This window comes from Eschscholzia californica, unplaced genomic scaffold (assembly GCF_041429995.1).
Source record: "Eschscholzia californica isolate CP2 unplaced genomic scaffold, dmEscCali1.0.p SCAF_1, whole genome shotgun sequence".
NCBI lineage: Eukaryota > Viridiplantae > Streptophyta > Magnoliopsida > Ranunculales > Papaveraceae > Eschscholzia > Eschscholzia californica.
The window spans coordinates 35,701,755-35,728,293 of record NW_028238198.1 but is presented as its reverse complement, the minus strand read 5'-3'; the positions used below and the strand labels follow the sequence as shown (position 1 = coordinate 35,728,293).

At 37.8% G+C, this 26,539-nt stretch overlaps 5 protein-coding genes across 7 annotated transcripts; 4 read left to right on the top strand and 1 right to left on the bottom strand.

The window, feature by feature from the left end:
• The first annotated feature begins 359 nt into the window (after positions 1-359).
• Positions 360-3,037, top strand: LOC147566424 (putative 4-hydroxy-4-methyl-2-oxoglutarate aldolase 2). Its single transcript, XM_086652926.1, has 3 exons — positions 360-734; positions 1,403-1,514; positions 2,343-3,037. Exon 3 carries the CDS (start codon positions 2,357-2,359, stop codon positions 2,855-2,857), a length of 501 nt encoding a protein of 166 aa, XP_086509052.1. The 5' UTR covers positions 360-734; positions 1,403-1,514; positions 2,343-2,356; the 3' UTR covers positions 2,858-3,037.
• Positions 3,038-5,085: 2,048 nt separating this feature from the next.
• LOC147566422 (Calcineurin-like metallo-phosphoesterase superfamily protein) lies at positions 5,086-11,224 on the top strand. The gene is made up of 10 exons (XM_086652920.1): positions 5,086-5,285; positions 6,963-7,214; positions 8,076-8,303; positions 8,403-8,524; positions 8,734-8,794; positions 9,212-9,352; positions 9,482-9,589; positions 9,772-10,000; positions 10,145-10,396; positions 10,847-11,224. Exons 2-10 carry the CDS (start codon positions 7,062-7,064, stop codon positions 10,927-10,929), a joined length of 1,377 nt encoding a protein of 458 aa, XP_086509046.1. The 5' UTR covers positions 5,086-5,285; positions 6,963-7,061; the 3' UTR covers positions 10,930-11,224.
• Positions 5,448-6,833, top strand: LOC147566423 (uncharacterized). The gene has a single exon (XM_086654532.1). It carries the CDS (start codon positions 5,448-5,450, stop codon positions 6,831-6,833), a length of 1,386 nt encoding a protein of 461 aa, XP_086510658.1.
• A 96-nt stretch (positions 11,225-11,320) lies between the features above and the next one.
• Positions 11,321-21,624, top strand: LOC147566420 (polygalacturonase inhibitor (DUF639)). Of its 3 annotated transcripts, none has more exons than XM_086652919.1 (12): positions 11,422-11,984; positions 12,022-13,367; positions 15,288-15,598; positions 16,742-16,979; positions 17,218-17,304; positions 17,477-17,646; positions 17,843-17,985; positions 18,355-18,532; positions 18,627-19,230; positions 19,983-20,095; positions 20,515-20,758; positions 21,248-21,624. In XM_086652919.1, the coding sequence occupies exons 3-12, from the start codon at positions 15,435-15,437 to the stop codon at positions 21,470-21,472; spliced, it is 2,166 nt and encodes a 721-aa protein (XP_086509045.1). In that variant the 5' UTR covers positions 11,422-11,984; positions 12,022-13,367; positions 15,288-15,434; the 3' UTR covers positions 21,473-21,624. The 3 variants fall into 3 exon arrangements, with proteins under 3 accessions (XP_086509043.1, XP_086509045.1, XP_086509044.1); XM_086652918.1 differs by having other exon boundaries at positions 12,022-13,440; XM_086652917.1 differs by lacking the exon at positions 12,022-13,367 and having other exon boundaries at positions 11,321-11,526.
• On the bottom strand, positions 12,225-13,032 carry LOC147566421 (transmembrane protein, putative (DUF1279)). Its single transcript, XM_086652921.1, has one exon. The coding sequence runs from the start codon at positions 13,030-13,032 to the stop codon at positions 12,463-12,465; it is 570 nt and encodes a 189-aa protein (XP_086509047.1). The 3' UTR covers positions 12,225-12,462.
• Positions 21,625-26,539: the final 4,915 nt, after the last annotated feature.

Here is a 26,539-nt window from a genome sequence, read left to right as displayed (position 1 = left end):
AACGACCTTCCGTCCGAAACTCTTCCTGCCAAAAACAAGGGACCTACTTCCGATAAGCCCGATCAATTAATATGTTCGACTTGCTTAGAAATTTTAATCGTATATAGATAGTTATAATCAAAGTTAATATAGTTAACGTTTAGACTACACATTTACACGTATATGCATGGAAAGACTATGTGTCTTATTTATAAAGATTTGTATCTCTTTTATCTCAAAGAGTTTACAATGTAGAACTATGCTACCGTTACAAAAGAAAATTTGGACTCCACATTTTAATCTCACATAAGTAGTGATAAAGAAAAGTGATTGGGGTTTCCTATAAAAGAATATAAGCCACTATTAGTTGGGCTATACTTATGGACTTTGCTGTAATGAAGTCTTAATGAGTATCTTTTGATTGAGAGTCCAACTAAAAAAAACACATTGTGTCTGAACCTGACCGTTCTGGTACTCGGATTGTGCGACTATTTAGGAAACAAAATACAAAACTTTGTCAAGTGTCCGTGCGATTGGGTCCGGACCGGAAGAAGAAAAAAAAAGTTTAAAAAGTAAAGTTTTCTATTAACATACATGCTCTTGTGACAAACGTTTTATCACACCGAATTGGGAGAAAACAATAAAGCATTCGAAGAGAATAATGACAAAAGTAAGGAGAGAATAGAAAGCAACTCTTTCAACAAAAAAAAAAAATAGAAAGCAACTCAAGGGTGATGCTATTTATTCAGTGACAAGTAGGGGTGGGAAAAAGATCCGGAAGACCGCTATCCGACCCGTTCGACCGAGATAAAAAGTGTCCATGGACACTCGATGGTCATAACGGTCAGTGTCCGACCGGCCCGAAAGAATTGACGGACGGTCACGGTCAAAATTCTATGTCGAAGGACCGACCGCCAACCGACCGATACGAGTGACCGAATAGGTTGACCGACTAAACTGTCCTCATTTTTAGAAGTTGACCGTTGAATTTTATAGACATATGAATATATGATGATCGTTGGCTATAGTCATATAGTCCCCTGGAAGACCAAACATTAGTACATGGCTTAATTATATCTTGTCAAATGATGATCGATTGTTTTTTTTCTTTTTTGTATTTACTTTTGATTTCTTGGCTAAACATCTTCATTTGTAAGTAATTTTGTTTGTGGTAATAAAAATAAAGTTCTGAATTAAGTACATTTATTGGAAAGTCCGGACCGAGACCGTCCGGTGTCCGACTGGACCGGTAAAATAAACGGTCTTGGACGGTCAATGGACAAAGAATTCTTGAGAGTGACCGTCCGAGTCCGCCCGAGTAAATAGGTGGTCACCAAAAGTTTATGTCCGAGTCGACCGGTTCGATGAAGTCAGAGTCCGATACCGACCGGTCCGGACCGATTCCCACCCCTAGACTGACAAGTGATAAAGCAAATCTCATCGCATAAGATAGATAGCTGAGTCCTGAGTGAGAGAAAATAATTTCATCCCGTTCGTTCGTTCGTTCGTTATTAGACCGTCTTCTCCGATCAAAGGTACTTCTTCCATCTTCTCTCTCTATTTTCATTTCTCTGTAATTTGCCTCTGATCCGTGTTCTTAAGGTACCCCCATACTCTCTCTCTCACTCTCTCTCTCTCTCTCTCTCTCTCTCTCTCTCTCTCTCTCTCCCAAGTGATATGCGGATTGGGTGAAATTAATTTAGTTACATGTGAAATCAATTTCTAGCGTTTTGTTATTTGTTATCATCAGTCAAGATTTCGAGTTACTTGTATAAAATAACCTTATTAACTCTAAATCTGTCTGATTAGTATTGTTTGTTTGTTGATTTAAAGTGAAATACTAGTAGTCCTTATGATCTTAGATTTATCAAGTTGTTGAATTTCAATCAGATAAATAAAATGCTGAATTTCATTTATATTTCTTTATGGAAAAATTATATAAGGCCTGGAAGGCAAAGAATGAATACCACTTACATGTAGATGGTATGTTGGATCATTTCTGTCGAACAAGTTGGTCTTCAAATCAAGGAATGAAATTTTGGTTTCGGTGGAAAATTTCGATAGACATGGAAATGTTTTCGAAATTTATTTCCTTGGCATTGTTTAAGAGAAACTTAGTTAAATTTCGGTTTCGACGGAAATTTCGCTAGGCATGGAAATGGAAATGTTTCTGTAATGTATGGAATGAGAAGCAATAGTGACTCCTTTCCACGTATCTAAGAGTATGTTCATGTAGTTGGCATGTATCAGCAAACTCGAAAAATCGATACGTACATGTCAAAAATTTCAACCTCTTATAATGAAATTTCACAGATGTTGCTTCCTTATCTAAAACATTTTTTGTACTCCTACTCCGCTTGAAGGTACCTCTAACAAAATGTCGATGGTTGCGACTGCTGAAGTTTGTGATGCAAACCCACAACTAATTACGAGTGGTGATCTCAGGGCTCTACAACCAATTTTTCAGATATATGGGCGTCGTCAAGTTTTCTCAGGACCAGTAGTCACACTTAAAGTCTTTGAAGACAACGTTCTAGTTCGAGAATTTCTTGAGGAAAAAGGAAATGGCCGAGTTCTTGTTGTCGATGGGGGAGGAAGCTTAAGATGTGCAATCTTGGGAGGTAATCCTGTTCAACAAGCTCAAAACAATGGATGGGCAGGTATAGTTGTCAATGGTTGTATAAGAGATGTGGATGAGATTAATGGATGTGATATCGGAGTAAGAGCTTTAGCTTCTCATCCAATGAAAGCCTTTAAAAAGGGTATCGGAGAGAAGCACGTTCCAGTAACTATGGCTGGAACTCGAATCTCTGATGGTGAGTGGTTATATGCTGACACTGACGGAATTCTTGTTTCTCGAATGGAGTTATCAATTTGAGCAGAATCTCAACTTCCCCAATACCCATTTGCCACGAACTCTTGTCATGGTATTATGCTTTCTTGTATTGTTTGTTGTACGGGCTTTTTTCCATTTCTGGTCGTTTCTACTGATCTATGATTGTCGTGTTTGAACACTTAATCACTCTAAAATAAAATCCAGGTTTTATATTCTGTCAAATATTTGTATGGATTATTCAATTTTTCTGTCAAAATGCTACTTTTATAGAGTTCGTCTTCTGCAATATGGAAATACAAGCAGCAGCTTATACAAAATAGAATACTGGCATTTTGAGGTTCGAATCTGTCAGCTCCATGACCTGTTCTTGGGCATTCTTCAGATTTTCTTACTTGTTATCTCTCTATTTTCTTTATTCTGAGGAAGAAGACCACAAGTATAAATTTGCTTGTTTGTTTCGCAGATCTAATAATGTAATCATAAAATTTTCTTGACTGGTGCTCTGTTGTCCAATATCAGAAAGGAAGGCAGTTCATGGAAGGGCTCTGTGCTTTCCTTGTAAAACCAGTTTTTTTATGTAACCACCTTCTATTCATATTATATGACTCAGTACATTGTGATTGAGTTGATTAGAAGGATTGCTATCATCTAAGGTGATTGAAGTTGAAGTCATCTGAGTACAAGATGAATGTGTAGTATCTAGTAGAAGGTACAGAAGAATGAGTAAAACACATTTGTAACCTCTTTTGAAAATAGATGAGATAACACTTAGCACATTCCGGTAGGAAGAAGGCGGAATGAGCTGAGACACCCATTCATATCCAAAGTCCTCGATCGGCTGTCCTAAATCCTAATGGCTCATAACCAGGAACCCCAACCCCTATATATATATATATGGTCCCAGATATATATATATTGTGTTTCCAAAATCCAAGCACTTCCATGCTTCCTTGGAGGGACTAATTTTGTGATACTCCCCAAATCCATGAACTATTAGCTCCGCTGGCTAAGTGGCTAGTGCAATTGGTTTGGTGCAGAAATACTTGGCTTCAGAATGGTTTTAAGCACTTAATCCTCCACGTACCACAAAATAACTGAGTGCCAAAATACTAGTAGAGAATGAGAAAACATGGTGGATGAGAGAAAGAATTCGTAGTGGCAAATCTATAAATTTGTGGAAAGTACAAAACAAATTGGTAAGGGGAGCTGGAAATTGTTGTTGGGGAGCTGTAGTACAAAACCAGTTTTTTGTACTACAGCTCCCCATACCAATTTAGCATTAGGAGCTATTTTTTCGGATTTGAAATTAAAGATGAAATAGAGAGGGATTAAAAAAATAGTTACAATTAAAAAGTTATAATACCAATTTTTCTTTTCCTATTTTTTTTTAAACCCTAAATATTTCAACAACAATACCTTTCTTTTCTTCTCCACAATCAAGTTACAAAACAACCATTACCAATATCGCAAGATATTTATGATGTTGCTTCTTTAATGGAGGAAAAATATCTTTTTCAGTCGAACCAACAACCACCAACCCAATCAAACAATGTTAGTATAGATGAAGATCTCTCTCAAGATGTAAGGAGTTCGCAAGACAAATATATTCGGTTAAATTTTATTTCTCTTTTTTCCTTCAACTTTAAAAACTTGCCCAAAAAGAGGCAAACTATTTTTGTTCGTTCAACAATTTCCCTAGGGAAATTTTTGTAAAATTTCCCCCCAGGTCAGGGGAAAAAATCAAATAGTTTCTCTATTTGTGTTCTCTATTTAGAAAAAAGTAAAATAGTTTCTCGATTTTAGTTGATGTCTTCTTCATTGGGGAAAATACTTGAGTAAAAGTCGTCGTAAATTTGTAGTTGATGAAGGAAAAAGATTGCAAGAGGGATATTTAGGAGATTCGAATTCAGAAGAGAGAACGAGTGAAAGAGGAAGAAAGCGTTTTTCTTTTTGTTATTTTTAAGAGATATTTGACTATATTACATTTGAGTCCTTCAAATTATGAGTTTCACATTTAAAATCCGTAACATTAAAGGTCTTTAAAATAATAATCTAAAAGTCTTATCTCCCCTTACTAATCTTTATAGCTCCCCAACCATAATAGCTCCCCAACAACAATTTCCAGCTCCCTTTACCAATCGCCAACAAATACTAGAGTCCAATATATTTTCTGTCCTGCCATGGATGGTTGTCCCATTGAGGCCCATACTTTGGATCTTTTGACATACGCCCTATTTTCATAAAGACGAGTCGATAACAAAATTTCTCCCATGTCAGTTGTCAATCATTCTTGTAACTATTGCCTATGCAGTTCATCAGAACGCCCGGACCGGCCCGGCCCGGCGCAGCCCAGACCGGCCCGATTGATAGTACTGGTCAAAAATAGGAAAGGGTCATTTTGACGCACCTGGAGCTGGCCGGAAGGGATGTTTCTTCCGGAGCGAGTGACAAACGAACGCTTCATACATAAGCTCCACATTTAGAAAAAATTGAAAGGAGTTTTTGGTGGGGACATGATACTAATCAGAGGAAAATGCATTTCATTAATTGGGACATTATCTCGTGTCCCAAGCATAAAGGGGGTTTAGGTATTCGATCTATTCATGAAGTTAATATGTCATTGATAGCTAAAATGACGTGGAATTTTCTTACTAAACATAATGAGGTGTGGGTTAAACTACTTAGAGCCAAATATCTTAAGGAATCAGACTTTTGGACCTATGAAACCTCCAATAGAGATTCTCATCTCTGGAAAGCCATGAATTCTACTAAACCCATTCTTAGACCCAACATTATTTGGCATATTGGTAATGGTAACTCGATTCAAATCAAATCAGACAAATGGATCCAGACTTCAAACACTTTGATTAATATAGATTTCTCTAATCTACCAAATACTATCAAGTATGTTTCCGATCTCATGGTGCAGGAGACAAATCAATGGAATTTACAATTAATCAACAATCTATTCAATGAAACTGAAGCTGAGGCTATTTTATCTACTCCTATTCATCATAATCTTATGGAAGACAAGTTAATTTGGTGTCCTAAAGAAAATGGGATGTTCTCGGCCAAGTCTTTTTATGCAGAAATAAAAGAATTACCAGCTCTAACTCAAGAAGTATATGCATTCCCTTGGAAAGAATTCTGGAAGAAAAAGGACATGATTCCTAAAGTTACAAACTTCATATGGAAACTGGTTCAAAATGGCTTACCAACATTGGAGAACATAGGAATCAGACTACCTCATATCGATAAAGTTTGTCTCATGTGCAACTCAGGAGAAGTAGAAACAAGAAACCATTTATTTGGTTCCTGTTCTAAGTACCAAAATCTTTTAAATCTCGCCGGGATTGCAGACCTACCATACATCAAAGAAGATCCGATCAAATGTCTACACAAAATATTAATCACTAAAGAAAGGGGTAATATGGATTGGTATACAGTAACTTACCTTTGGTGGGAATGGTGGAAATCAAGGAACAATCTTCACTTTAGGCAAACGCAACCAGATCTGGCTCGGGTATGGTGGACTACAAAGGAAGCTCTCAGGTATTTAACTTTCCCAACTCAACCTTTATCTTCTAACCATGTTTTACAGGATTCAACCTGGATCCCTCCCCCTCCTGGTATAATAAAGATCAACTTCGATGGAGGATACTGTGAATCGTTTGCCTCATGCGCAGCAATCGCTAAAGACTCAAATGGGGAGGTGGTTGCTTCGATGGTAAGAGCAATAACGCCGATTTCGCCTCTAGAGAGTGAAGTAGGAAGCTTAGAGATAGGCTTAACCCTAGCAGAAGAGATACAAAGTAATGGATTTATAATGGAAGGAGATGCTAGGGTTTTAATCGATTACATCACAGCCGTTGATCCGATCATCCCGTGGAGATTAGCCCATAGAATCAACGGTCTAAGATTGATCATTTCTGAGCGTCGGATTGAAGTCAGATGGTGTGATCGTAGGCATAATGTAGACGCACACAACCTGGCTGCTTCTATTCGGCCCATTAATTAAGCTATATTATACGTTAGTCCTTCAGCAGTTAAATAGTTACATGGATGTTCCGAATTTGTTCTTTATTTAGATTCGAACCCTATGTAATTTGTTTTGTTATATAAGGAGATTCAAAAAAAAAAACATAAGCTCCACACCCCTTGGGGTTCTCTCTCTCTCTATATATATACAAATACACCGACAAACTTCTTCTCTTTCTCTCTGGTCAAGTTAGCTCCTTCAGTTGCGATGGCTATCGTCATTAATGTCAAAATCTGGTGCTTCTTTCTCCTCTGCCAAGGAGTATTAGGAGCTTCTTCTTCTTCTTCGTTGGAACCAGAATCTAGTAAGATCGTCTCCCGAATTGCATTTGGTTCATGCTCCAATCAATCTACCCCTCAGGTTGCTTACTTATTCTTTCCCTAACATCGAAACTATTTCTTCTTTTTTTCTAAATTAATGGAGTAGTTTTCTTCTCTAAATACCCAATTTTACATAATCCGTAAACTTGTATTATGGCTTTATGTAACCAAATTGTAGTATGATAATATTCTCTTGTGTTCTCTGAAAACCCTATTGGCTGATTAACTATCTTTGATTGAACCAGAGATAGAATAATGGAACATATGAACTCTCTTGGAATACCATTTCATAAAATCTAACTATAGTTTCTCAACACATGGATCTTACATTTACGGCAAGAAAGTTGTTACACCCCAAGCCTTAGCAGTTATCGATGTTGTTCCCGCTTTAGACACGCAGGTCCAAGCCCAACAGGTACAGGGTTTTGTTCTTGGCGAAGGCTCCACGAGCCCATCCAAAAGGCCTTGTCACTTACTAAACTTGGGCGTACACCAATAGCCCATGCTTGGGGCATTACAGAAGTAATCCTCGTATATGAATATACAATTAAAAGTTGTTCATATAGAAATTTCTAGTGGTTGTTTTTATTATTCGACTGTGGTTATCAGATACGTGTAGTAGTTAATGATGCTTAAAATCTTACTCGTTATAGATGCTTTTAAACATCTTAACTTTATCTTGATTAGAAAGATCAAGTTTTGTAAGCATCTTATAAATTTCTGTTGCTTCAATCTTTTCTCATTTTTGAACAATATCCAATTGCTTGAAAAATCTACATATTCAGCTACTTGGATGGTGTACTTCCGCTTATATTCTAGCCACATTTTACCTTTTTCGTTACGATATGTTTTGATGTATCTGAAAAATACCAGGTTGTTTAAAAGTGGTGGTTCTTTGCAGCCCATTTGGAATGCAATAATTGATTTTGATCCTCAACTTTTCATTTGGCTCGGTGATAATATTTATGGAGATATCAGGCGCCCTTTCAGATTGTTTGGAAAGGAAAGGACAATTGGGCCATGGAAGAATGCTGAAAGATTCATTCCTGCCTCGAAACAGGAAATGCAGCTTAAATATGAGGTGGCTAAGAGAAATCCTGGTTACTCGCTTCTTCGGAAGAAAACACAGGTATTCGTGTTCATTTCATTCATGAAATACATGTGGGTGTTCTGCTTTGGGGGTGATATTTTATCTTTTCAACTGAACGACCACACTTGAGTTTTGCAGGTGATTGGCACATGGGATGACCATGATTATGGATTAAATGATGCTGGAAAGGAGTTTACCGAGAAAGACAGGAACCAACAACTTATGTTAGATTTCTTAGATGAACCAAAAGATAGTCCAAGGTAAGGAGACTTTTGCTATATGGCTACAGGGAATTTACTAAATCATATATTTCATGAGAAAGCATCAAGGGTGTTGTCTTTCACTCACTGAATTACTGACCAAATAAGTTGGATAGGCTCAAATATCGCACATTGGCTGATTTAAATATGGGAAAACGGGTAATCAAAGGATTTACTTACATTTATTTATGATGGTTCAATTGTTGTAGGCGCAAGCAAGCTGGTGTCTACACCTCATATATGTTTGGCCCCATAGGGAAACAAATCAAGGTTTTGAACTGATCTTTAAACGATTTTAGGACTTTTATCTGCTCAAGTATTATTGGCTTAGGTAGCATCTGTTTTTTTTTATTAAGTTTGATTTGAAATCTACTTCGAGGTCTGAATTAACTCGAATCAGATTTCTGATTTTTCTTCACTCGTGATGTCTGATTCGTCTGAATGGCTTATTTTGGGTCCATTTGAGTTATAATTTAGGTTCGGACGAGTTAGATGTGGACAATGGGAAAAAAACACCACCTAGTCTATATTATAGATATTCTTTACCATTTAAATTTTTGGTTGTTGTAGACTTGTACTATATGGTTTCTCTAGATTTTTACATAGAAAACTACTTGTAGTTGTGAATTGGGAGATCACAGCTTTGATGCTTGCATTGTAATATGAGTGTGTGGGTCATTTTCTCAGGTTATTCTATTAGATACTCGATACCATAGGGACCCATTGCGCAGTGATGGAAGTATTTTGGGAAATGCTCAGTGGGCATGGTTAGAGAAAGAGATGAATGGCCCTAAATCAGAGATTACTATCATCGGATCTTCTATCCAGGTATTGAAGAGATTGAAAAGTCTGAATGCGTCATTTGATTAGGAGGATTACTTGTTGTTTACTTGAAGACCACAAATTCGTGATTCTTCTTGACTGAAGTATAGTTGCTTTTTATGTTCTATAATTCAGGTTATTTCCAATCTTTCCGCGACTACTGGGCCCCTGTTTTATTTGGAATCCTGGGGACGTTTTCCGAATGAGAGGAACCGGTTGTTCAAATTAATAGCAAAAAGTAAGGTAAAAAGATCTATAAAATTCTGACATGAGAGCAGATATTTGAGCAATTTGGCATTTCGATTTGGATATGAAGAGAATGCGAAACATATCTCATAATCTGTGAAGTATGTTTATGTGCATGCATTTTGTCTTTATGTTTTTTGTTTTTCTATGAGACTATGACAAGTCATTTCCTTGTGCAGAGAGATGGTGTCTTTTTCATAAGTGGTGATGTTCATTTTGGGGAGATAACTCGATACGACTGTGGTACTGGATATCCTTTGTATGACATAACCTCAAGTGGACTTACTCAAGCTGTGGAGAAGGCAATCCCACCACCATTTGCGTTTCTAGTGAGATTTGTAGCTTGGTTGACACCAACTACCATGAGAGTTATTGGATCAAACTGCAGGTTTAAATCTTGCACATATGGTAAACTCTCTGTCAGTACTACAAAATCTATAACTTAATATTTGGCTTTATGCATAAAAAATTGCTCCAAGTCGGTTGATTTTCTCAGAAGAACACTTGGATGGTAGTTATACTATTTCTGATCAAATAAAATATTTTCTTCAGGCCTTCAAAATTTTGGGGCAATTGAAATAGATTGGGATGCTAACCCAGTGACAATGAAGGTTCAAGTTAGGGATGTAAATGGAAATCCCACTACAGGAATAAATATTTCTCTTCCGGAGATGCAAAACCAGGGGATACATCATATGACAACTTTGAAAGGAGGAAAATACGCCCGCCACTGTTCTCTTGAAACTAGCCTACCATGGGTTGTCAGACATCGCTTGGTTATTCTATTCATCTGTGCTCTAGTTGGTAATGAACCTTAAGACTCTCCTTGCATGTCATTTTGTTAGTTTGTTCATCTCCAGGCATCTTTTCGTATATAAAGAACTACATATGAAAGAGGCTTCTTATTTGTGGAAGTATACTATGTTAATCCTTGAATAATTTGAGTTCTTCCATGAGCTTTCCTTTTTCAATAGAAACCCACAGGAGATGCTTCCTGTATCTCTCGCCAGAAGCGTCTCTGTGGGTATAGGCATCTCAGTAGTTGGGCACCAAAATCGAGCTTGGTCCCGAGCCAATGGCGCTCAAGCTCGATGTGAATCTTCTGCTAGTTCCATTAAAAACCCTAAAACTGCATTGAAGATGATTCCTTGCATTATTATCGCTTCTGAAGTATTTTAGATTTCGTAAGAGAACTTCCTTCTTGCCTTGTTTTGTTGTTATTTACTTCTGAATTTTGATGGTTCTTTCTTGCAGTTTTTCTTCTAGCCCTGGTTGGGCTAACATATGCAGCAATATTAATCAGCAGGAGGTTAGTTCGAAAATGCAAGCCCGACTGATAAAACATATGCAGCTTATTGATCAGCTAGAGTTAGTTCGATAATGCAAGCCTGACTGATAAAATATATCGAAGTTAGATTGTAGAGGTATGAATGAGTTTTTTGCAATCATCACCATGCTCGGTTGGTTTTTTTGGTCGTCTTATTCAAGATTGCTCCTTTTGCATTATCGAGTTTAAGTTTTCCATAAATTTTACGCATCATATTGCTGGCTATAGCAACTGATTTACTTTTTCTCTTCATAATATTTGTACCCAAGGTAAATAAATTGCAATTTAAGTTACTTTCTTTACCATGTCTTGAAATCATGCATACCTTGTGTTAATCTCTGTTCCAGTTTGGCACAAAAAAGAAAAACGGTTTTAACACTACCCCAACATGGGCGAAACGTATGCGAGAATCATCTCGAAAAAATCGTCATTCTAAAGCACATTGATGTTGTTGAAGCTTTACCAATATAAACTGAGTGGTAGTTAAATATGATTCCAACTGGTTTATGTGAGCCTTGAAGAGACTGTCAGAATCGATACCTGTTTGTATGTAAGAGATTTACACTTACAAACTATTACCACATCAAGAGAAAGCGCTCGGATATCGGTAAGAAAGAATGAAAAGTAAATGACCGTTGTATTTGGGAAAACAAGAAAAGAATTTGGATACAAAATTTTAAACCGAAATTGTGGATTTTCTGGGGTACAAATTTATTGTTGATGTTGTTTAATTTTCCGAGACAATACCACTTTACTTCTTTCTCGTGACCACCACAACCATTTCTTTTTCTACTAAATCTCTTTGTGCTAAATTTCTCGCTCCCTCTCTCGATCTAAAACTTTTAACTTTTTCTCTATATTTCAATCTCACTGTTCTAGCTCAGGGAAACTTCGTCAAAACTCCTTTTGTCTTTAGACGAAGAGAAAAGTTTTAGGAGATGTTCTTTTACAATAAAAAAAACCCTCTAGGAATGAAAATGAAGTGAATCAATAGTATCCTGAAAAATGATTGTTGTAATTGAATATGGTGTAACGGTTGGACACCCCTCTTAAGCCCATGAAGTCGTGGGATCGAGTGTCAACCCCTCTTAAGACCATGAAGTCGTGGGATCGGGTGTCGGTGAGCAATTTGCCAAAATTTCTCATTCTATTCCTGATGTATCAATGTCTTGTGACTAATGGAGATCACAGTAGATGAAAAAAGAACATCACACAATTTCAACCAAAGTTTCTCATTCCTGATGTATCAATGTCTTGTAACAACTAACGTAAATAACTGGAAGATGAAAAAAACATCAGACAATCTCAACCAAAGTTTCTCATTCCATTCATGTCTCTACTACTTGTGAATTTTAACTAAACAAACAAAATCTACATTTCCAAATTGAGTATTAATAGAAAGCAATTCAGAATCATTTTTCAGTTCATACTAACAAACAGAAACCCTAAATCACCACAAATTTCACCTTTAAAACAAAACAAGAGATTGATTATTCAAAAGACGTTTTTTTTCTACTAGAAAGATAGATCAAGCAAAATTAAATCATACATGGGTATTGATGATCTTTCGTCTAGCCAAGAATCTAGCAATCGGAGGAGTAAGAGCAATAGTGATCGGAACCCTAACAGGAAACAAAGCTTTGTTGCAAAGAATAGCCAAAGCAAGAGCTCCACCACTTGAAGCTGCCATTTCAGCTGTTCGATTTCTTTGTTTGGGTGTTTCAAACGGAGTTATCTCTTGATCGGATGAAATGGGTGGTGATTGATCTAGAGTGATGAATCCATCAGATGATGAAGATGGAATTGTCTCTGGTTGTTCAATTGCTTCTTGGTCGGTAGTGGTAGCGCCGGAGGAGATCCCGACTTTGCTGAGAAGGGATTCAACGTCGACGTTGTTGTTTATAGCTAGATAAAGGCCGGTGATGGAGACGCCGGAGACAGAGCAGTGAACGCCTAACGCTACCTTACCGTACTTCTTCATCAGCTCACGGAATCTACCGGTGAATGCCATCTGATCTGAGGAAGAAGAAGAAGAGTAGACTTTACAGATGAAACACGGGAAGCCTGGTTTATCGTTTTTAAGGGGAATACGGAGGAGTAGGTGTTTAGACATAGAAGTTGGGGCTTTTAGGGTTTTGGAAACTAATAAGGGATAATTCATTTTGGCCCTCTAAAGATGAACAAATCACTAAAATGGGCCCCAAAATGGAAGCTGGTCATCTTTTGGGGCGTATTTTGGTGAGTTGGTCTTTTTTAGGCGGCAAAATGGAATGAACCCAACTAATAATTGAAGGGAGGTGTTATGGGCACCACGACTTTTCCTGCGTACGTATGGTTAAAGACAAAGCCGACCCCGACTACATACCGTTAAAGGCAAAGCGGACCTTCCCTGCCTACACACGGTTAAAGACAAAGTCGACAACCAACAACTGGTAACCTAGTTGATTAGTGCATCTACTCTGCAATGTGGAGATCCAGGTTCAATTTCATTGAAGTGCAAATCCAGAAATATTGAACTAGGGTATAAATAAAGTAGTTTATGTAGGCTTTAGACAATTTAATTCGTTAAGTTTTAAGCTATTTAATTTCACACTTATCACATTATATCAATGCCTTTGTATTGACTATTGTAGTCAATATTCAAAAAAGAAAAAGCAAAGTCGACTGCGCCTTTGGGACATATAAAATATATACATGGGCTAAAACATTTGGTCAGTCGGACTTGATTTGGGGGTAATTTTTGTTTTGAGTCTAAAAATTAACTTGTTTGTATTCTACCCACAATCTTCGTCTTCACCCTTACTTCCACAGTCCACCACCACTTATGACTACCATTATCCCACCATTTTCCCCTCTCTCTCTTTGTTCCGACAATGGTTTGCTTCACCCGTAACGACAGGTCTAGTTTAGAGAAAATCTTGCAAACTGGATTGCATTCTGGTTTGGGGGAATCCCTCAAACTGAATTGTGTTATGGTTTTGGATTTTTGAAAACAACAATGTTACAAAGAAGACAAGTTTTTTCTTAAAAAATGGATTTTGCAAAAGCCATATGAAGAAAAAAACGAAATTTGAAAAATATTGTTTTGAGACAAAAGAAGTTCTTAAGAAAAAATTTTAAATAATTATTTTGTGGAAAAACAATGTGCGTTTAAAAAAACATTTGCTTGGGTTTTTAAGTTTGAAATGTAGATATAATAATACAATCTAGCAAACTGCTTGAAAAAGAATTAGAAAAAAATATTACTCCTCTTTAACCAAACAAATTACAAATACATAAATTTTCAAAGGCCGCGACTTTGGGGAATAAAGAAAAATCTCCGGATATACAAAATTAGTCAATAAACAATGATTTAGAAGGCATATTCTACTTTTAATCCAGAAATTGACTTGATCAAACATTGCTCCTTTATTTTCATATTCTCTCTCCCTCCGTCTCGTTCTCTTACTTACTATTTTTTCTCTCTCGCTCTCCCTCTCTCTGTGTCTCTCATTATCTCTTTCTCGTTCCCTCTCTATCACTATCTCTTTCGTTCTCAATGACTATCTCTCTAAGGTTCTCACTCTAGATCCCTCTCTCTCTCTCTCTCTCTCATTTTAGATCACTCTCATCTCTTTCACTGTAGACATATCTCTCTGTAGATTAGTTTTTCTTTCTCTCACATTATTTATCTATCTTTCCCGGAGTCTCTATCTCTCGCTCTCTCTCTTGCGATCTGTATAGATCTCTCTATGGAGACCACAAAATTCGTGCACACGAAACGTTTTGTGCCCAAGAAATCCTCGAAGAGTTTCACTAGAGACCCTTCTCGAAGTATGGTTCTGACGAAAAAACACACTTCCCTTCGTGGGAACAGTGTCTATGACTATGAGAGAGAGAAATAATGAGAGATTGATCGAGAAACAATGAGAGATTGAGAGAGAAACAGTAAGAGATCGAGAGACATAGATAGTGAGAGCAATAGATAAAAATATTGAGGGAGAGAGAGAGGGAGAGACCGAGAGAAAGGGTTATAGTGAGTGAGCGAGGAGAAGAGGTGGCAATGGTGGTGGTGGGAAGTTGTCGTGGTGAAGCTGATAATTAAGGGACAATATTTGATCAAGTTTATTTTTGAGTTAAAAAATAATATGACCCCGAAAAATGTACAAAAATAATATGAATTCTTTATACAATTTATTTCGCGGAGATTATTCTTTACCCCCAAAGCACCGCGACCTTTTTAAAGAAGCAAAAACTAAATGTTGGGGAGTTAGAAAACAAGTGAGACAAAATTGAGGGTCAAAATGGTAGGTTGGTTCCAAATTAGAGGCCGAAAAGGAATTAACCGACAGGGGATTGTTGAAACTCGATCGGTTGCTTTCATTTCAGGGCAAGGAGAAAACCAAATTACCTCAATGGATTTCAGTTAATGATTCTAGGGCATTTCAATTCGCAACTAGAGAGAGAGGACTGTACACTGACTGGATCAAGAAAGTGGTGGATCTCTAATTAAGAACACAATTCATCTTTCCAGAAATGGAGAGCAGTGGGATTAAGATTTTCGACAACTTGATCAGCCAAAAATCATTAAAATCAATCTTCCGTAGGAAATCTTCTAGTGATTCTTCAACTCTTCCTTCTCCCAAACCAATCGCCCTTCTCTCTCCGATTGCCAACTCTGTTGTCTCTCGATGTTCTAGGTAGACCTACTTTCTCTCTCTAATTTGTTTCATTCTTGTCTTTTGCTTTGTTTAGCTGTCAAAACCTTTAGCACTTCAATTTCATGGACTTCAAATTAGGGTTTCTGTTTATTATTTGTACAGGATTTATTATGTTACCCAAATTGTTAGGTTACAGTCTTTTTTCATTTAGGAATACCCATTTTGAAACTATTGAGTTCAGTTGTGAGCTAATTATTGGCAAAACACTTTGTAGCTGAATTTCACCAACTTGACTAGTTAATATCTACTATTATCAAAGATTTAGGGGTGATATTGAGACTGAAGGTCATATTATTAGGGTAATTTACGAAATCATCTATCCCTAGGTAATGAAATTGTGAAGCTCATCCACCATCTATTACAACCATGAGTCTAAAATGAAATCTTAGTTAGATTAAGAACTATAAATTTGAAATGTTGTTACTTGTTGATAAGTTTCTTATATCCCAAACTCTAAACTCGAACCAATGTAGTTTACTAGTTTCCTTAATTATCTTGATGATTGTGAAGCTTGTAATTGCAAAACTAAGTAAAAGACATCCATTAACATGCTTGATTAGGTGCCTGTCATATACTTTTGATAAAAGACATTTGTATTTGAAAATAGGAAACTTTGTTTTTTTGTTTTCATGGAAGTTGTGTATATCGTAGTAAGTTATAAAACAATGTATGGTTTGATAAAAGATGTAGTGTCGTTCAGGGTTAATATTGTTTTGGAGCACGAACAACATATATGGCCAGTTATTGGTTTATGTTACTATTCTTCTTTCTTAAGACCTCATATCTCTGCCATTTGGCTTTGAACTACACTGAGTCGGTAGAAAGTAGTTAGATGAGTCAGAATCTGTCAGATTATGCTGGCAAACTTCGGATATGGAGGAATAGGGTTTATGTACTCTCCAAAGTTCAAATCCTTAAAACGGAAAAGCACCTTCAGTTGCCACTTTCTATCCCCCCACTTTTTATTGGCACTGGTCTCCGGGAAATGTTTTAATATCGAAGGCCAGCACTTAAAAACTCCCTAGCTTTATCTATTCCACAAAATAGAACATATTCCCAGAGAAGCATTTAGATTCTGGTTATTCTATTTGGCTCTTTTAACTATTCTGTATGTGGATTCAGGATTCTCTTAATCCCGACTGAAGAATTGCAGCAGCATTTTGAGAATGAGCTGCCTGACCATGTTAAGGAACCTTCAACTTACGCAAGAAATCTTTTAGAGTTTTGCTCCTACCAGGCACTACATGTGTTAACTCAGCGTCCGGATTATTTGAGCGATAAGGAATTCTGCCGTTTGACATATGATATGATGCTTGCCTGGGAAGCCCCTGGTATCAAAAGCAATGAACCTTCAGTCAAAGTGAGACATCCCGTCATTCTTTTAGTTTGTGATATTTGTAAGAATTGATAATCTCCTTTCTTCTATACTATATATACTTATACCCTTAACTATGTTAATTCTTGTTCTTGCTACATGTTCCTTCTTTTTTTAAGTAAATTTTGCAGTGACCAGCGAGACATGAGGAGTCTAATAGGGCATTGACTTTTTTTAATCTTTGCAATTAGTTGAAGCTAACTTTACCTCTTTTCCATCATAGGACACTGCTTCTGGAAATAAGCAAGAGAGTGATGATGATGATGGGTGGTCACTATTTTATTCGGACTCCATTAGCACTGCTGTTCAGGTTAGGAACTGTCCCACTTATTCAGCTCGGTTTCAAAATTACACAACTTGCAACATATAAATAATTAGCCACCACGATGTATTGCATTTCTCCAGTCCTAAATCACAAGTTCCATTTTAGTTTCCTTAACATGCCTATCTACCACGTGCTTACTTCTGAAATACCTCATCAGGTTGATGAGAAGAAAACTGTCGGTCCGGAGGCTTTTGCACGAATTGCTCCTGCATGTGCAGTTATAGCAGATGTAATTACAGTCCACAATCTTTTTGATGCTCTCACGAGCTCTACTAGTGGCCAACTTCATTTTCTCATATATGACAAGTACCTTGGGAGCCTTGACAAGTATGTTCCTGCTACTTATGCTGTACGAGTTGTAGAAAATTTAATTTGTTCTTAAATTGGATCTTTTGAACTTTGTTAATGAGTTCTTACTTTCGGATAATATTGAATGGCAAGAACTTTGAGACATCATCACACATGGAGTAGCTTTGGGCTTTATTCGTCTTATGTTATTGATGATCTTTTTGTGCAACCACAGGGTGATTAAAAATGCAAAGAGTGCATCAGGGCCACCGTCGCCTTCTAACATTCAGCTTGCTGATGGGGAGATTATTTTAGACACTGATGGAACTGTTCCTACTCAACCAGTTCTTCAGCACATTGGTCTCTCTGCATGGCCTGGTGAGGCGACCCTGTCCTTACCGTTTCTTATGTTAAGAAAAAAAAGGTGCTTTGTTTTAGCTTGCAGCCTTGCACTCAATGCGCTTATTGAGTGGTAATATAGTTAAATTATTTTTTTCCAAAAGCAATATTTTCACTTAAGACTTTGATATGCATCATAGTAATTATATATTACTTGAAGATGTATTACATGAAGATGTAGTACATGAAGATGTATTACATGTATGAGACAAAAAAAAATCTACTTCGTTAAAATCTAATGACACAGATATTTATGTGGTTTTCTGTGTAAGAAAATATTCATGTTGTTTTTTGTCTATACTCCTATATGGATCCACCTTCATTTCATAAATATTCGCTGTCTCTCAGGGCGCTTGACACTAACCAATTATGCTCTGTACTTTGAGTCACTGGGAGTGGGTTTATATGAAAAAGCTGTTAGATATGATCTGGCAATGGACTTGAAGCAAATTGTGAAGCCTGAATTGACTGGACCATTAGGTGCTCGTCTCTTTGACAAAGCTGTAATGTACAAATCAACATCTTTGTAAGTTACTAACTTTAATGTTGCCTGTCGTTGCGCACGTTGTCATATTACAACAGAACTTCGAGATCTAATTCCGGTTATACTCTTTTTACAGAGTAGAACCTGTGTTCTTGGAGTTTCCCGAATTCAAAGGCAATTCACGCCGCAACTATTGGTTGGAAATTAGTCTTGAGATCCTCCATGCTCACCGGTTCCTTAGAAAGTCCAGCCTAAAAGATACACAACAAATGGAAGCACTTGCGAAGGCCACTTTGTGCATCCTTAGACAACGTGCAGTGAGAGAAGCTTTCCGTGTCTTTCCATCTCACTACAAGACATTACTGGCTTTCAGCTTAGCGGAGAAACTTCCAGGGGGAGATACAATCTTGGAAACTCTATCAGGTCGTCTGAATCTTTTAACCACCAGCTCCCCACGTCAGCGTGTTGTTGGAATTACATCAAACGATGCGAAAAAACAATTTCAGATGTTCCCGATATCTTTGTTGGCACTAAGCCGACTTGGTTTCACAATACCAAAGGGGGTAGACATAGAAGGGGAAACACCATTTATGGTTGGAGATGTTTGTGTTGGTGAGAAAAATCCTCTGGAAATAGCAGTTCAACAGTCAAAATGCGACACGGGAAGAGCAGAGGCAGCACAGGCAACTGTGGACCAAGTGAAAGTGGATGGCATTGATACGAACGTAGCTGTGATGAAGGTAAAATATGATATATCATCTGTTTTATGGGGCTTAGGTCCATTTTTTTTCTCCATCTGACCTGTTCATGTTTTAGTATGAATGAATAAGATGCTATAAGCAGGGGCTTCTATAGCTATAAAACTGCGTAAGTTCGCTACCTTGTTCGAAAAATATGGGATAACAATTTTATATCACTTAATGAAAGGGATTTACTTTAGTTTACCCGTTCAACAAATTGATGCGTCAGCTGTCCAGATGGTCCATTGATGATATCCATGAAAGTTTGATAGCCTGCTGATTGTAAAATGAATAACGGGGTAGTTTCAATAATCTGGTGTGGGCGATTTTGCTGCCATTCTTGAAGTTGATCCAATTGAAATACACAATCTAAAACCCGTAGCTCAAGTATCAATCCCCCGATATCTCTTATACAGTTGTACCAATCATGGTTTTAATGACATGTAGTACCTGAAATAGATTGAAGTGTTCGTGATATTTGCCCCCTATCTTCTTGTCTTGTAGCAGTCATAGGGGCCATATAGTTGAAATCCATGATGGTATATCTTCTCCTTCTCTTTGGATGGTAGGAACATTATAGATCGTTGGTTGTATTAAACTAGCAAAAAGGTACTGTTAACTATCCTTTAGGATTTAAGAAGGTTGAGGATCCTAGTGCTAAAATGGTGATCTCTTTTTTTGAATAAAGGGCTAAAATGGTGATCAAACTAGAGTTTTACTTGTTGATATATATTCTCCTTTTTCTGAGGTAGGAACTACTCTTCCCGCTGATTGAACTATGTAGGCGGCTTCAGTTTTTGGCGTCCTGGGAAGATCCTTTTAAGTCAACAGTGTTCCTGGTCATGGTCGGTTATACGATTTACAGGTAGTGAACCAGGTATTTTATCTTCTAGCAGCGACTTGTAGATGCCAATTCACATATTGTTATATATATTGTTTCCTCCGTCTTTTTTTAGGTTCTATAGATATACCGTGGCAACCTTACAAACCATAATGATACCTTCCACTCATGATATCGTAAAAAATTGTAGTCTTCATATTTTCTTTCTGTTGCTGCATTAGTTTGTTACAATTTCGATAGTCTGATACCAGATGTTGTAATTAGACGTTTACTCTACGGCTCTACTTGTTGTGACTTTCTCCGCCGTGATTGAGTGTGAAGTGTTTGGATCCCCCCAAACACAATTTGGCCTTTTGATCCGTATCTAGATATTGAGATTAACCATGGTATGTGATTATTTATAGGAGAAATGCAGTAGATTGAATATCAATTCTAACTTACAGGGATTGGATGAAATATATATTGCCAATCATGTGTTTGTTCTTTGCGGGTCTCATGACCTGGCGTAAAAGGCGCAATAAAGGGAAACCATTGGAAGCCTTTAAAGTCATGCCTCCGCCTAGTAAGAATGCAGTTGAACAGCTATTGGTGTTACAGGAAGGCATATCTCAGTTGGAAGCACTAGTTCAGGCAGGAAATATTGTTCTCCTCAAACTAAGGGCTATTCTTTTCGCTGCACTTCCACAGGTCTGTGATCTTGATAAATCTCAAACTTATTACTCTGTTCATGTCAGCTTTTGTTCTTGCTGTCCCCAATCTTTCCAAAATCATATCATTTTCTAACTTATTAATATAATCTCAATATAGTATTTACTTAGGTTTTTAAACTTGAGATATTCCTTTGCTGTTAATATTGTTATTTGGTTGTTGTTGTGGAAAACAACTGCTAGTTTTTCGGCAACATCCCAATATCATTTATATCCATTATTTTAGACTATCCTTTTTTTCTTTGTGTACCCCTTATAGTCGCTGTATTATTGCCAAAATTGTTTTTCAAAAACCATATTTTTTTTTCTTTTATGGATGTTCTGCTGTTTTTTAACACCCACACTTTCCAGTAAAAACCATTGAAACGACTCTTTAACACTTCAGCGGTAAAACTCGTCCCAGTTTGTTCATTTTTACCATTTTGTAAGCATTTGTTCATGTGGAATTATGATCTTCTCTTGTTTCTAGGCGACGGACAAGGTTGCTCTCATATTAATCGTGATGGCTGCAGTTCTTGTATTCATGCCTGTCAAGTACTTTATAATTTTGGTATTCCTTGAAGCATATACAAGGGAAATGCCGCTGAGGAGAGATAGCAATGACAAATGGGTGAGACGGGTAAGAGAATGGTGGGTTAGGATTCCAGCAGCTCCAGTACAGCTTATCAAACCAGAAGATAAGAAAAAGAAATAACGTTCTTCCTCTTAGTTTTTTGGAGTTCATGCCTGTAAATGCATGTCTCTTTTCAACTCTAGTCACATACGACTGATTTCTGAAACTTATATACTTCTAACTAAATCAACAGAGTTTTGTGGAAATATATTATTTAGATAGGTACCAGGAAAGTAATTGCAATGCAAGACCGACACTGGCAAGGTCGGATCTTGAAGGCCCCTAGTCCTTTCCTGATCTTTGCAAGACTAATTTGAACATGTAATCGGCTAATCCTGGTCTAATAGGGCATTCAGTGGCTCTCTTTCTTTATTATTGTTTTTGCGACTGAACTTCTTTTGTATGGCCTCTTGAGGTATGGTTGAAGCAAGGTTACCAGATTCGTTTGAACACCCCACGAATCGCGATCTGGTTCGCGCGAACCCTTTCAGGATACGTTCGCGAACCAGATCGCTCGATCTAGCGAATCGTTTTTAAGAGAAGAAGGGTGAACTCTGTGAAGCAAATACATACCTCGATCTGATGAGTTGAAGGCTCCAAGTTCTTTTGAGATATAAAACTCTTGGTGAATGGTTAAAGAAAAAAAATGCAGAGTAATATGAGGAAGAAGATGAAGTTTAGGTGATGGCAAAAAGCCAATAACTTATCCTTTCTTCTTCCTTCTATTACTCTGTATTAGGTTTTTCATTTCTTGTGTAATAGTAGTTTTCGGCAAAGAGAGAAAGAGAGTAAGAGTCGGCCAGTTGATGGGGTGGGGAGAGCATACTTCTTTTTATACAGTTATTTTTAGGGTTTCCTAATACATTGTGGCCGTTGGATTTAGATCTAGGGTTTTAACTTCTTTTTATAAACTAAACAGTAAAGCACAATTGCTATAATATCTCCAACTGCTTTTCTCTCTCCGATTTTAAATTAAGGATAGTTTCCAAAGACCAATTATTCTGGAATATCTTATTAAGTAACGAATCGAAATTTTATATTAAACGAATTATGTACCGAATTAGCGTACCGAATAAGTATACCCCCACGTACCGGATACGCTCTAATATGCGTACCGCGTACCCGTTTTCGTACCGCGTACCGGAACGTACCGCGAATCTGGTAACCTTGGGTTGAAGTAGTTTGGCCCTAGAGTTTGTGGAGAGGAGTTCCCCAAAATCCAGAACAAAGTGAGCTTCAACATGTTACCTGAAGAAACACTTCCATAGGTCTGTAGTTCGCTGCTCTTGTCATCACTGCTAGAGCGGAATAACATATCCTCTGGAGCGGGAGATTTTAGTCGTTTTATGTTCTATTTTATCAACTCGGTTATCCAAAAAAACTAAAAATCAATAAACATTTCATAACTATTAGTGGCCGCGGTTTTGGAACATCCAAAAAGTTTTCGGAGAATATTGACTTGGTCGATCAAGATTGACGTCAGGGACGTATTTATTTTTAGTTCTAAATATAAATTTGATTGTATTTTAGTCTCAAATCTTGTGGATTAGCCATGTACTGGAAGTATCATCTTAATACTACTATCTTATACTTTGACACAAATATCATTCACGAGGACATTTATAATTCCCTGACTAAACTCCACAACTTAGTTACGGGGTTCTACGGATGCCCTTATCACAAGAACAAACTTAAACCGTGGAAAACCTCAGACTCTCTTAAGGTGGACAATAATACTTCGTGGATCGTCATTGGTGATTTGAATTGTATTCTAGATATGCAGGATAAAGTTGGAGGATCTAACGCTACAAACTCTCACATCCCCAAAATCCTTTCCTTCATTAGTCAGTTAGAACTTATGGATATGGGCTACCGGGGTAGTCCATACACTTGGAATAATAGGCAGTTCGGGGATAATCTTATTCAAGAGAGACTAGATAGAGCCTTATCCAATCACACTTGGTTGAAGATTCACCAATTCTTTAGCATTACCCACCTTGACTCGGTTGGCTCGGACCATCTTCCCATCCTGCTCTCGGGCACAGATCAAAACCACACTAAACCTAAACCTTTCAAATTCCTCCGCACTTGGATGTGACACTCCGATTGCCATGATTTCATAGCTGATAAATGGACCAGTAATCACAACATCCAGGCAGACCTTAAGAGTCTGAGTAAACACCTCACCAAGTGGAACAAGAGTGTCTTCGGCAATATAGAAAAGAACATCAATAGGACTACAGACACCTTACAGGATAGCAGTAATAGAGAGGATATTGTTCGTCTGAACAACCAGCTGGAAGAATGGTACAAGTATTAGGAGAGCTTATGGAAAGAAAAATCGAGAAATAACTTTCTCTCCTTAGGTGACAAAAACACCAAGTACTTCCATTCTCAGGCTATTCAACACAACCGTACCAACAAGATTATGGCGATCAAGGATAACAATGGCGACTGGCAAGAGGGGATTAGGAACATTCACTCCATTTTCACTTCTCACCTTCTCAATATCAGTACTTCAGCTAACACCAGACCTGATCCCAACATCCTCAACCTCTTTCATAACTCCATTACTCCCTCTCAGAATAACGAGCTCACCACCATTCCTGATCACGAAGAAATCAATAGGGCCATTAAGGGTCTCAAGAAGGATGTTGCCCCTGGTCCGGATGGGTACCCCCCTTTCTTTTTCCAATCCAATTGGGATACGGTGACTCCGGACATTCACAACTTAGTTCAATACTTTTCAATTCGGCAGTGCTTCTCCCGGAGGCCAATCATACTCACATCTGCCTCATCCTGAAGAAGGCTTCCCCTCAAACTCCGGCAGATTATAGGCCTATCAACCTCCTAAACACTACCTACAAGATTATCACAAAAATCTTGGCGGACAAGCTAAAGCAAACTTTAAACCATATCATCACCCCCTTCCAAGCTGCCTATATTTCAGGGAGACAGATCTCTGATAACATTATTATTGGGGAGGAGATCATTCATTCACTCAAAAAGATGAAAGGTGTTACTGGATACTTCAGCCTAAAGCTGGATATGTCAAAAGCGTTTGACAGGATCGAGTGGAAATTCCTGACTAATATCATGTCTAAATTGGGTTACTCATAGCATTGGATTAACATGATATCCAACTGTTTCTCTTCCTCTTCCATGGCAGTGTTTGTCAATGATCGTCTGGGTCCCACTTGCTATCCTTCTAGAGGCATTAGACAAGGGGATCTGTTATCCCCGTTCTTTTTCACTCTAGCAATGGAAGGCTTGAGTCGTCTTATTGCCGCGGATCTTGACACAAGCAAGTTCAAGGGGTTCCCCACAAACAACCCTAACCTTGTGATTTCTCACCTCCTCTTCGCGGACGATTGCATCATCTTTGCCCGTAACTCCCTTGATAACATCCACACCCTCGAATCTATTCTTAACACTTTCTGTGAATCTTCGGGCCAGATGATCAATTATAATAAGTCCAACATCTTCTATTCCAAGAACTCTCACCCGAAATTCAAGCGCATTATCATGCACACACTCAAAATCAAGTATGCGGCTACTTCAGAGAAATATCTCGGAGCTCAGCTTTTCATTGGGGCGCAAAAGAAGGTCTTTAATGATATTCTCCAGCAGATCAAACACAAATTAGAGAAGTGGAATCACTCTTTCCTTTCTCAAACTGGGCGCACTGTTGTCATTTCGGCAAAAGCGACAGTCGTACCCCAATACCAAATGCAATGCTTTGCCATCCCTAAAGGTACAAGTAAAAGCATTTCGACTGTCCAAAAGTCGTTCTGGTGGGGTAAGACCAAAGGTATTTGCACCAAATATTGGTCCTCTATTTGACTCCCAAAAAATATGGGAGGTCTAGGTATTCATCTCCCAAAGCTAGACAACAAAGCTATGCTTAGTAAATTAGTCTGGAGACTCAAAACTGAACCTAATGCTATGTGGGTGCAATTCTTAAAAGCCAAATATTTTCCTAATTCGGAGATTCCTAGACCAGCCAAGGCTCAACACTCCTGGAACTGGAAGACGATCAGTAAACACATCAATCACATTGACAATCTCACTACTTGGGAGGTTCACAATGGAGAAAAGATCAACATCTGGAAAGACAATTGGATCCCCTCTCTTCCCAATCCTCCGAGCAATAACCACAACTCTAATCTTACCACAGTTTCCCAGCACATCACGAATAATAATTGGAATGATGAAGCTCTCACCAACAATTTTGATAATACTACGAAGAACTTGATCAAAGCTATCCCTATTAATGGTGAAGGTGGAGACCAAATGAAATGGATCCTTACAGATTCGGGTAACTTCACTGTCAAATCTATGTATCAACATCTATGTATGAGCATGAATACCCCCCTTCCCCTCTCCCCCAACTGGAAATTTATCTGGTCTATCCCTACTGTGCCCAGAATCCAACTCTTCATTTGGAAAATTTGCGCCAAAGCTCTCCCGGTGAGAGAAAGAATTGGTAAATACATTGATAACAATCTGAATTGTCCCAATTGCAATGAAATAGAATTTATCGAACATGCGCTGCTATACTGTCCTTTAACAAAAAACATCTGGTTCTATATTAATAGTATATCTGAAAACATCACTTTGGTGGCAGAATGAATATTCTCTTGGGATCACATATCCCAACACAGTAACACGGCCAATAATATTCATTACGCTACAATTCTATGGATAATATGGAAAACTAGATGCGACCACTGCTTCCAGCATGAAATCAATTCTCTTTCTAAGCTAATAAACATGATATTAACTTTCCCGAAAAACCATATCACCCAGTTGAAAAATAATCAAATGACCCAAGAAAAATGGCAACCCCCAGAACCTACATTCCTGAAAATAAATGTAGACGCGTCCTTTACCAATGTTCAAAATATAACAGGTATCAGCTTAATCATACATGATTCGGAATCTAAATACATAGAAGCTCATGCAACCACTACAAGAAGTTGAAACAACGAGGAAAGTGAAGCTGTAGCTATCCTCAACGGCCTGTTATGGGCCGAAGCACAAAATTACCGCAGAATCATCATAGAAAGCGACAACATCAACATCATAAAAAACATACATAATAATAGACACGGTGTTCAATGGCAGTCCAGAACCACATACAAAGAA